This window comes from Ovis aries, chromosome 1 (assembly GCF_016772045.2).
Source record: "Ovis aries strain OAR_USU_Benz2616 breed Rambouillet chromosome 1, ARS-UI_Ramb_v3.0, whole genome shotgun sequence".
Classification (NCBI taxonomy): Eukaryota; Metazoa; Chordata; class Mammalia; order Artiodactyla; family Bovidae; genus Ovis; species Ovis aries.
In genome coordinates, this window is record NC_056054.1 from 173,414,045 (window position 1) to 173,426,841 (window position 12,797).

General features: G+C 38.0%; 1 protein-coding gene across 28 annotated transcripts in view; it reads left to right on the forward strand.

The window, feature by feature from the left end:
• The window catches only part of BBX (BBX high mobility group box domain containing), a 291,573-nt gene that overhangs the window by 217,083 nt on the left and 61,693 nt on the right, over positions 1-12,797 (forward strand). For all 28 annotated transcript variants that reach the window (XM_012189597.5, XM_042230795.2, XM_060417209.1 and 25 more), the window contains one exon: positions 147-214. In XM_012189597.5, the coding sequence (XP_012044987.1) occupies positions 147-214 (68 nt within the window). The remainder of the gene's footprint in view (positions 1-146; positions 215-12,797) is intronic.

Genomic DNA, 12,797 nt, shown 5'->3' on the forward strand with positions numbered 1-12,797 from the left:
TTACTGCTTCATAAAGTTCAAAAGTTTTCTATGACAAGTTATGTGTGGTTCTGTTGGATTTCTGATTGTTAGTCTTTGTGAATATTTTGGATTATATGTTCTCCGTGGTTGTGAATTGATAATTTACTTACCTTTGGCTTGTTTAGATCCTACTCAAATGGGAGGCCTGAGCATGCTGCTTCTAGCTGGAGAACATGCTCTTGGGACACCAGAGGTAAGCAGTCCCTATCCCTCTCTGTTCCACTCCTGCTAGAAGTTGATAACACAGACACTTGTGTTTTGCTCGCAGTGTTTATTCTGCAGTTTCACTGTTAACAGCTCATGAACAAACTGTGCTTTTAATTTTCATTAAGGTTTCTATGTGCATGGTATTATGCCTTGAAAGTAACAGACTGGGTTACATGAACCCAAGGACACAAACGGAGATTGGGTGCAGATTTTGAGATTCTCTGAGCACAGGTGTAAGACTTAGGACGTACAGATAATTAGCATTTGCCATGGCTTTGTAATGGAGGCCAGAGGGTGGATCCTATGAGTCATTCATTCTGTTCATAACAGTGTCTGCTTTTGTGATGTTCTCATTTAGACTTGTTAGTGAAAAGGTGAGAGTTAAAAAAGAAAGCATGAGACTGTTGGTCTCTCTGGTACCTGAATAAATCCAAACTCCTGCTTTTGAAAATCAGAAAATGTGGCATTTTAGGATTGCTTATTCTTTACAATGGAAAATGAAAAAGGACTCAGACCCTCCTAATGACCCTGCTCTTGTTTTATTCCCTTGTATAGTTATTGGGCTGGGTTTGCTAAATAACTCTTAGATATAGTCTTGACAGGCAGGTAGTAGTCAATAGCCATGCAGAGTTTGCATTTATGGAATTTCTCTATTTTCCAAACCCTTTTAGCAGAGGACAGATGCATTGACCTGCTGCTGTTCACATTATTTTATACACTGAAGTCCCTGAGATGGAAATTTTTCAATCCCCAACCAGCATTACTACTTAGGACCCAAAATAGCAATTTTATTGCATATACATATATATATATATATATATATATATGTATGTATGTATGTACATACATATACATATATGGGCCTCCCTGGTGCCTCAGATAGTAAAGAATCTGCCTGCAACGCTTGAGACCAGGGTTCGATCCCTGGGTCAGGAAAAATCCCTTGGAGAAGGAAATGCCAACCCTCTCCAGTATTCTTGCCTGGAGAATTCCATGGACAGGGGAGCCTGGCAGCCTACAGTCCATGGGATCACAGAGAGTCGGACACGACTGAGCAACCTACACACACATACACACATATATTTCTTCCTTCCTTTCTTAAGTTGTATGCATGCCTTATGAATTACAGTTAAAGCATATTCAAATAGTTGTTTTAGAAGATACCACATATTTACATCACAAAACTTTTATTATTTATAGTTTATGTTTGGGATCCATAGTAGTTGACCAGATATTCAATTTGATTTAACTTTTTAGTTCCGTTCAATTTAGAATCACAATAAATGTGTAAATTTGGTGGACCAGTACTTATTTACATTGTACTAAGCTGAAAAAGGAAACTTTGTTCTTTTGCATACTCATCATTCAGCATGTTTGTATTTCCTCACATGACAGCCTTCTCTGGCATCATTTGACTTTATGACACATTAAAAGCAATCAGATTAACTCCGACTAGAGCATAGAGTATCCCAAGCATGTCCCCAAAGGTGAATGTTGGAATAATAATGTGCATTTGAACTTTCAGCACAGTCTGACTCATGATTTCCAAGAATGCACTGTATTGTGAAAGTCAGTATCATCTTTTCTAATAGATTAGATAATAATGAAATTTTCTTCCAAACATCTATTAGCATTCCTTCTAATTTTCAGGAAAAAATGTAAACAAATAAACATGTATAGAATTTACAGATAGATGAAAATTCTCATCAGAGAAAGGAATACTTTTTTTTCTTTGAATTAAAATTTGTCTTTTGGGCTCTCTTTAGTGAATAGCTCTTCTCCCCACTAATAAGGACAGCAGAGTTTGACACAAGCTATTTAAATCATGCAGTGGTCAGCCTTCCATTTCTGATGAAGGGGAACCATTTTGAAAATTCTCAAGCTAAAGAAACAAGAGAAAATTACATGGCCAAAAGAAGTGAACCATACAGGAGAAGGAATTTCATACTAAGGAAGTTGCCAGCACTTAGGTTTTTAAGGACCATTTCTTAGAATACAGCTCTTTCTTCATAATTCCTCCTTCTCATCTCAAGTATATTTAGGCATTATTGAAAATAGTCTTGAGCTATTGAAACAATAAAGGGGCAAAGTTTGTATAACATAATGCTGTCTCTAAATATAATTAGTTTGAGAGTTTATTTCATAGCTGTCAGTAGATTTCATTTAATACCTAATTTCTATGCGAAGTCGTATTCCAAATATGTAGACATTGTCATAGAACTTTAGGGGCTTATGTACATTGGCAGATGAAAAATACAATGAATACATACTTATATTTTTAAAAGAAAATTATAAAGATAATGAGATAAGAAAAGAAGTACAGAAATTTGATACTTCGTAGATTTGGAACAATTACCATGAAGTCTGTTTAAACTGTTGGGTAGGACCAGTCAAATAAAGTGACATTTTACAAAAATTCTTCCACAGAGGAGGTCTAATTGTAATGAATTTTTTAAATGCCATGAGAAAATTCTTATTCTGAAATGGTTTATTGAAAAGGAGATTTTCCTTTATTCATCAGCCTGACACCTAATCACATAGAAAAAGTACTCAAAAGCCTATGAAAAATTTAATATAGGTAATAGTTTTATTTTTGAAAACAATTCTATCAACAGAAGGTAGAGAGGCTTACTGTTACAGGAACAATAAAATTCTAGGTTAAAAAGTTTCTTTGGTTTATACATTTCGTAGATCTACATATAATGTACTCTTAGGGTTTTTAGAAAAAAAGTATAGGTTCTTAATACAGCAATGAGCAAATAATAACAAGCAGGATGTCTGAGTTTTTGCTTTCTCCTTAGTCTTCTGATTAACTCTAAATCTGCCACAGTATTTTTGGCATTATTAGGGCAGCATTTTTATATGCTACTATTTGTGTCTCTGATGAATAAAATGGGGTAAGAATTGCATTTACAGTTTGACTCTTTTTCACATAAATGGTTAGTCCTGTATTTTCTTTATACCCAGAATACACTGAAATATATTTCATATTTGAGATAAATTTTAAAAAGCAGTGTTTGTTAAAGAGTATATGAATTAAAGAAGCAAAATAAATGTATAGGCATCCCTCATTTTATTGTGCTTTGCAGATACTGCAATTTTTACAAATTGAGGGCTTTTGGCAACCCTGCGTCCAGCAGGTCAGTTGGCACCATTTTTCCAACCGTATTACTCGCTTTGTATCTCTTTGTCACATTTTGTCAATTCTTGCAGAATTTCAAACTTATCGTCATTGTTATATTTGTTATGGCAATCTATGATCAGTGACCTTTAATGGTGCTATTGTAATTTGAGCTGGGGGTCGGGGGGTGCTACAAATCATATCCATATAAAACAATGAACTTAATTGATAAATGTTGTGTGTATTCTGACTGCTCCACCCGGGTGACAGCATGTCTGTTTATAACATAGTTAACTGAATATTTCAAACCCACTGTTGAGACCTACTGCTTAGAAATGAAGATTCCATTTATAATACCACTGCTCATTGACGATGCACCTGACCATCCAAGAGCTCTGACGTAGGTGCCCAGCAAGACTAATGTTTTCATACTATTCCACACATCTCTTCTGCAGCCCATGGATTAAGGGGTCATTTTGACTTTTAAGTCTTCTTATTTAAGAAATGCATTTTGTAAGGCTGTAGCTGCCATAGATGGTGATTCCTCTGATGGATCTGGGCAGAGTCATTTACTGCCATAGATGGTGATTCCTCTGATGGATCTGGGCAAAGTCATTTAGTTGAAAACCTTCTGGAAAAGATCCACCATTCTCGATGCCACTAAGAATCTTTGCATTTCACAGGAAGAAATCAAAATATCAACATTAAGAAAATTCCCTGGCAGTTCAGTGGTTGGGACCCAAGGCTATCCTGCAAGCCATGCGGCATGACCAGAAAGAAAGAAATAATAATCAGGATTAATAGGAGATGAGGAAAAGTTGATTCCAACCCTCCTGGATGACTTTGAGGGGTTTCAGACTTCAGTGGAGGAAGGAACTGCAGATGTGCTAGAAATAGCAAGAGAGCTAGGATTAGGAACTAAGGATATAACTTGAATTGCTTCAATCTCATGATAAAACTTGAATGGATGAGGAGTTGCTTCTAATGGAGCAAAGGAAGTGGCTTCTTGAGGTGGGATCTCCTCTTGGTGAAAATGCTATGAAGATTGTTGAAATGCCAAGAAAGGATTTACAGTGTAACATAAATTGAGTTGATAAAGCAGTGGCAGGGTTTGAAAGGATTGGCTACAGTTTGGAAAGAACTTCTACTTTGGGTAAAATGCTGTCAAAGAACATTGCAGGCTGCAGAGAAGTCATTCGTGAAAGGTAGAGTCCATCAACATGACAAACTTTATTGCTGTCTTATGTTAAGAAATTGCCACAGCCGCTCCGACCTTCAGCAGCCACCACACTGATCAGTCAGCCATCAATGTCAACGCAAGCCCCTCCATCAAAAAAAAAAGAATTACAACCCAGTGAAGGCTCATGATAGTTAGCATTTTTGAGCAATAAGACATTTAAATTAAGGTGTGTGTATTTTTTAGGTATAAAGTTATTGTACACTTGCATAGGTGTGTGCACTAAGTCACTTCAGTCGTGTCCAACTGTGTGCAACCCTATGAACTGTAGCCCCCAGCCTCCTCTGTCCATGGGCTTCTCCAGGCAAGAATACTGGAGTGGGTTGCCATTCTCTCCTCCAGGGGATCTTCCTGACCCAGGGATTGAACCCGTGACTTTTACCTCTCCTACATTGGTAGCTGGGTTCTTTACTACTAGTGCCACCTGGGAAGCCCTTGTACACTTAATAGACTATTTATAGTATAAACATAACTTCTGTGAACTCTGGAAAACCAAAACTTTGCATGACTAGCTTTATTGCAGTATTCGCTTTTGATGGTAGTGGTCTGCAACTGTACCCGTGATATCTCTTAAGGTGTGTCTGTATACAAGACAGCCATTGGGGAGTGATCACCCCCCTACCACCACCACCACACACACACACTCAAAATGGCATGTTAAGCTTGTCTCTATTGAGACCCAGTGAAATGTAAGCATAGAAGTCTTGTTAGGAAATAACCCCATAACAGTGAAGGAAATGGAGTGTTTCCAGAGAATATGAGATTTTAGTAAACTTACATGAATCAAAAAGCAAATAAAGCATTTTAATTGAGAAAATATGATATATGCTTAAAATATACTAACCAGGGAACATCAGAGAGCTGGTCTGTTGAACAGTGTCCAGCAGCTTAAGTGAACATATCTTCTCTTTTTTACTTTTAAGGAACAAGAAAGAAAAAGTAGAAGAATTAAAAGTAATATTATTAAAAATTTAAGCAAAGTAATAATGTTCACAAACTCTGGGAAGAGCTAAGGAGAAGGAAGTTATTATATTGAGTTAAGCCTTTATGTTTCATATCAGTGAGTTATATTCTGAAGATGGAAGTGGAATAAATAAAATATAAGTATTATGATCTAGAATTTCTGGAAGTAATCTCCAGGACTGAAAATCTGTTGTTTTATATTTTTAACTTAAAAAAATAAAACATAAAAATATAAAGCTAAATTAAAATTTAAAAATAAAGGCAGGAAGAAATACATTTCAGAGATGAAAGGGGAGATTATTCAACACATAATGTATAGAACAGCTTGGAATAATATTGGAAAGGTCAGTATTAGACCTAGGTGAGCACAGAAGTCATCTTGCCTGAAACAGAAGAGATGGTTTGAGGAATAATAGAAAATAAGAAAAATTAGGCAGAGTAATCATAACTGATAAAAAGGTTTGATGGTATCAATATCTATTTAGTTGAATAAATGAAGACAAATCTTCAGATATTTGGAAAGTGTATTGGACCTGAATTTGTGATTTTCAGATGCCTAGTTCTTTTGTTGGCGTGAAGAAATATGACAGTAAAGTTAAGATCAAGTCACATTTTTATTTTCCTTCCATCCTGTAAAATGGAGCTAATAATACTCGCTTGCCTCTAACTCCCAAGACTTCTATGAAGATTAATTTTAAAAAAGATGTTTTTGCCTCTCCTGAAAAGCATTCTAGTATTGGTACCTAGTATTATTACCATAATTTATTCTAGGCATTTTGTAGTTGAAATGTCAGCAGCATACTCAACATTGAGCAAATAACCTGCTCAAGATTGTGTGGCTATGAAATGACAGAACTAGGATTTGAACCCAGAGGGACTAACTTCCGTCTTCCAGTAGCCCACTTGTGATTCAGTCCCTGCCCACCTCACCTCAACCCCGGCCCCTTCTCTTAGCAGTGTTCTGAGCTGCACCTTTATGCACAGGCATTTCATGAGTACTTTCTGGGGACACAGGCATTTCATGAGTACTTTCTGGGGACCAAGCCCTATACTAAGCACTTACACTGGTTATCTCATTTCATCTTTCCATGAGCCTTAAGAGGTTGGTTTATTATTTACCGTTTCATAAATGAGGAAACTAGGCTAGAGAGGTTAAACAAATTCTCTAACGTCATAGAGCAAGAAAGTCATTATACTAGGATTTAAACCTGTATGTGTTCCATTAAGTAATGAGATGGGTAAAATGAGATAAAGAAAAGGTGGTAATACCAATATTTGTTAAGTTAATGAATATGTCCATGTTTAAAACACTGTGAGTTTTAAATTTAAAACAAATACAGATTTTGGTAAAATTGAAAATTTTCCCCTTTCTTATAATTTCTCATATCAGTGAAGTGGGACAGCTATTTTTACTACCTATTGGTAACATTGAGCTACTGTGACTTCTGCCTGTCTTAGGCTGCTGTATTTGACCACTTCAGAATGCTAACTAAAATCCACTGAATTCCAACCCCACCCCCAACTCTTGCCCTCTTCACAACTTTTATCCCCCACCAAATCTTTTAATATATGGGCTTCCCTGGTGGCTCAGACAGTAGAAGCATCTGCCTACAATGAGGGAGACCCAGGTTCGATCCCTGGGTTGGGAAGATCCCCTGGAGAAGGAAATGGCGACCCACTCTAGTACTCTTGCCTGGAAAATCCCATGGACAGAGGAGCCTGGTAGGCTACAGTCCATGGGGTGCAAAGAGTCAGACACGACTGAGCGACTTCACTTTCACTTTTCAAAGCTTTTAATTCCCTTCTCACAGTTTTATAGCTTTTAAACATAGTGAGGAAATACTATATTTATATTTAAATTCACATTAAATGGGCTCTTTGAACTTTCTCAGTTCTGGGTAGAGACCCTTCCTTTTTATAATATGCCACTGCTCACTGCCCATCCAGCCCAGCATCTTCCATCTCTTAACAGTGGGGCTCAAAGCCAGAGAATGAAGTGCTTCTGCCCAACCTGATTGACAGGCACCTGTCCTCAGTGAGTCCCCGGGCCGCATTGCTCCAGAGGCTGACGAGTTCAGAGGAGCCCCTCAGTTTCCCAGAGGTGGTGGAAAGGGGGAATGGGCAGCAAGTGAGTGGGGAAAGAGGAGAATGAACAGTGGGTGAAGGAGAAGGGTGGGCCTGTGCTGCTGCGTCGTCAACAGTGTGTTTACATGCACAACTGCATTCTGTCCTCACAGGGTCCTGCGAAGAAGTCAGGAGCGTTGGTACCTGTTTTGTCAAATGGGGAAACTGAGGTGGGAAGGTGCTCTGGTTTTTCTCAGTGTCTGTAGCACTTCATAGAAGTGGCCTGGAGTCTGACTTGAACTTCATCCTAGTGCTCTCTGCCACATGGCTTAGAATGACAGGGAACTTGACTCTGGTGGCCCTGGTGCCCTAAGAAAAACCCAGCACTTATCCTTCCTCTCAGCCATGGATGACTTGACTTGATTTGCATTCTAGTTTCAAGGAATTCTCAATTCTACTTGGTACTATTTGGTGTGATCCCCAGGGTGGCCTGGTTCTCTTTCAGCTGCACCCCAGCCCTGGCATCTGTCAGTCAAGTGCACTTCTTTAATCCTCAGGTACTCCTTAACCTTATTTAGGTTTAATTAAGAGTGGCTCCATTTTAGTCCTTAAGTAGATTTTGAAGGACTTACTTGGATATAATATACTTACATTGAGTTCACCTGTGTTGAAAGCTCAAGCCCATTTAACATCTCGTATTAAATGCAAATTAAGTGATCACCCAGATGCTGGTATGGAAGGATCCTTGGTAAAAACTGCCAACTGTGGGAAAGCCTGGGCCAGGTTGAGCGAGGGTTGAGCCAGGTTGAGTCAGTGCATGGGCCTCAGAGTCACCCAGATCTTTACACTTGAACTCTGAAAGGGACTCCTCTGCTCACAACCCCTCTCCTCCCGAAGAAGACAAACTCACCTTAGAAACACTGGCACTTACTGGCCCCTCTCCCTCAGCCTTGATACCCTTCCCGGTAGTTACTGAGACCTGGCAAATGCCATCTCTGATTGAACTGGGGCCCTGCATCTTAGCTGGTTTAATTCCTTAACCTTCTAATTAGTCTCCTGCCTCCAGTCACTCCCCAGCCAGTCATCCTGCATTCCCCTGAAAGCACTGACGACACATCTCTCATCATGCCGCTCCTCTGACTATAAACCTTGGCTAACTCCCATTGCCTTCAGCCTAATCATCAGACTTATTTAAGTAGCGTTCAGTTCATCTCCCACCACATTCCCAGACATCTCAGTCTTCAGCCGCACTGGGAGTGTCACTGATGCTCACATACGCAGGGCACGTCACCCATACTTTGCCCTCTGCTGTTACCACATCATTTCCACAATTCTGATGTTCCTTCTAGGGGTATCTCAGATGCTACTTATCTTACTTCTTCCATCCACCCCCAGATAGAATGAAGGCTGCTTCTCCGTCCTCCCATAGACCTTATAATATTCCACCAGGAGGCACATCTACTCTTAATGTGTAGCGGTCTCCTGCGCTTGAACCGCAAGCACCTGAAGGGCCAGACTCATCCCCTTAGGGTTATTTTATTCCCTGACGTATAAGGCACACAGGTGGGATGTAGGGTTCTTAAAAGAGAGCAGCAGTCTTTGTTCTGACACATATTAGGTGTTTATTGAATATTTGTTGAAGGAATGAGTAATGAATCAATAAATGTTTGAATTAGCAAGGGCCGGGATGTGGAGCTCAGATACGACCAGTGCACTTCATAGCTTTGCTTGACTGTGTGTTCATCACAGTCCAGCTCTGTGACTGGTTTTGTGCCTTGAGAAGCAGGAATGGGCTTAATAAAGCCTAGCTTTCCAGACCACTTACAGTGCATCTAACTGGCTTGATTTTGTTTTATATAAAGGGACCGGGTCATGTTTCTATGTCTCTCATTATTACAATGTACATTTTGCCTGTGGGAAAAATAGTACCTCGTCATAATTCTTAATTATACTAATCATTCCCCTTCCTTGGTTATTGAGAATTAGAGCTAATTTAAAGGGAAGATTGGATTTAAGGGAAGTTGAACACCTATGTGGCTAACAAAACTGCATTTAAAAGCCCTTTAGCAGTTTTCTTTATTGGGCATATAGCAACACCTAGTGGCTTTATGGATTATTTCAGAAACTATTTCTAGAAACAGCTACTTGAGTTTTTTTCTCTCTTTACTGAATGTCTGCTCATTTGGGATTTTTCTTCCTTCTTAATTAATGGACAAAGACCTTTAATCTCTATATTTTGTTATATTTAGCCATATCCCACTTAAAAAGTAATTAAGAATACTGTAAATACAAACAGCAAAGTGATACCCCAAGGTCTAGGCCCCTCTAATAACATTTCTTAAATAGGAGCCTTTTGTCAGAAATAACCTCTTCCTTCTGTGTGAGTATAATGCCAGATTTCTTTATCAAACATTCACATTATGCACAGATACGTACACTTGCACTGGGTGCCTCATTTATCAGACGTGCAGGAATGAATTCTACCTCAGTACATTTTCCATGTCGTTGAGCCGTTTTTACATTTTGAGTTTTTAGGTGGACGTAAGTCTAGCATGTATCACACACATTCATTTCTGGCTTTTAAAAATAAATAATACATTTTATAATTATCCTTATCTTGACAACTTAGAATCATAGTTATCAATATTAATATACTACACTCAGGAGAAACTTTAGGACCACTTGATCTACTTTGTTTTTTTTGTTTTTAATTTTTGTGATAGCCCACTTTTCTAAGTAACTGATATTTTTTAAAATTGCAATGCAATTTTGGAAGGTTACTTTCCATTTACAGTTATTTCAAAATATTGGCTATATTCCCTATATTATACAGTACACCCTTACGTATATCATAAACCCAGTATTTTGGTTAAGTAAACTAAGTCAATTATACTTCAATAAAATTTAAAACATATTGTGTCTACATTTTTTCTGTCTTTTCCTTCTGTGTCTTGTTGCTGGCGGCATTGTTTCTTTTTCAACACTCTTCCTTTTTCTTATCCCAACTCTTGGTCCCTTCTGATTTGCTCCTTCTATTCTTCTGTGAACTAGAAAGTCCGGTAACCACATAGGTTAGTAGTAAGCCAGTTCTTCTGGCTCCTAACTTTGTGCTGTTTCCATTATACTACACGGAAGGTAAAGGCTGAATCTACAGTGCTGTAAAGTAAGAGTAACTAGATTTTAAAAGAAGATGTTATCCACTGCAGTAAAATGCATAGCCTCAGTGGCTGTTACAGCTGTTCTAACCAGTGAACAGTCTTTGTTATGTGATTCCTGGCCAGGTCATTCAGATTCTTCATATTTATAAACATGGAGAATCAAGTCAGTCAACAGATATTCCCTGTGCATTTACTGTGCATCTGGTCCATGGGGAGCACAAACTTGCTCACATAAACTTCTCTGATTGCGTAGTACAACTGGCATGTGTAGGGCTATAGGGGTTTCCTTCATTTAGATGGTAAAGAATCCAGCTGCAATGCAGGAGACCCAGATTCATCCCTGGGTCAGGAAGATCCTCTGAAGAAGATAATGGCTACCCATTCCAGTATTCTTGCCTGGAGAATTCCATCGACAGAGGAGCCTGAGGTCACAAAGAGTCAGACAAAACTGAGTGGAAAAAAAAAATAGGGTTATAAACATCTTGATAATTACTCACATTTGAATTCTTCATGTAAGCAGAAAGTTTTACTTAAGACCATCTATCATAATGATTTGCAGGAGGTCTTAATTTAACTTTAAACTTTTATGGCTGGATGTATAGGCATGGCCAAATTATCTACAATGGCACTTAAAAGAAAGTTGACTTTTCTTCTTACAGTTAATGTAAACTCTAATTGAGCCATGGGGAAACTAATCCCATAAATGATAACTTTCTTATGTATCATGGGATCAGAAATAAAAATATGTGTGTGTATTGTGTAGACTTTATATAGGGTAGCTCCCATATATGGTAATATACTTAATTCTAAATATTTCTATAGATTTGTCATGTGTGCCACCTACATATCAAGTCACCTTATTTTCATTTATTCCTGGGCTCAATTTTTTTAAATTAATTTACTGTTTTGGTCATGCAGCTTGTGGGATCATAGTTTCCTAGCCAGGGATTGAAAGCAGGGCACGACAGTGAAAGTGCCAAATCCTTAACCATTGGACTGCCTGGGAATTCTCAGGAAAATCAAAGTAAAATAAAATTTTGATTATTTACCAAGGTATCTAGGGGCTAAACACATAGGATTCCTTATAAACCAGAACAGTATTGATTTTTTTCATTGTTCAGAAACTATATGGAGTTTTATTTAAGTATTCCTTCCAAGAAAGGAATTTTTTGTGGCTAGTAATGTCAGGATTTGCTGGCCTTTTTAAAGTACATTTTGTGTCTCCTTGGATCAAATATTTAAAAAGCAAATAAAAACTACTGGACTTCTTGGCACACTGGTTGTCAAATAGTTAAGGACAGCAAGGGAATCAGGCTTTGGCAGCCAAACCACAGGTGGCAAATTAATTAAAGCTTCTGCACCTTTTCTATGGAGCTTATCACTGGAAGAAGGTGACCATTACTCTTTCAAATCCAAAGGTGACAATTAAAATTTTAAATACTCGCTTCTGTCCAGTGGTCTGTGACGCTGTTAGAAAACACATCTTCAGTGTGAAACTGTGGTTTTAGGAACATAACTTGGGTCACTGCCAGCTCTTCCCATAGATTCAACCATCGAATCACATGCATTTATTAAAATTACATAGGGAAAGGTGTAATAACACAAGAAAGTCAATGTGCTGCTAAAAGCACACTTTTTGTAACTAGTACAACATCCCATTTCTGTTGAAAACATTCTCTCTACACACAGCCTCAAAAATATACATGGAATTCTAACAGTGCTTATCTTTGGGAGATAACATTGTGAATGTAGAGTTTTCTTCTGTATTTCTTCTCTTCAGATTTTAAACAGTGATCTTGGATTATTTTGTTTTCAGAAACAAGTTTCTAAAAAGTATTTTTAACGTTCATTTTTCCCCTAGAGTAAAAGATAACTTGTTCCCTAAGATTCTCTAACTTTGCTATTCAGGGAAGAAAAGAGAAGGGGACACACTGATAGGGTATTTAAAAGACATGTTATCAATTTTAATTTAGTTAATTCAACAAGTACTTGAGTATCTACAGTGCACCCAGGCAATGTTGAGGAT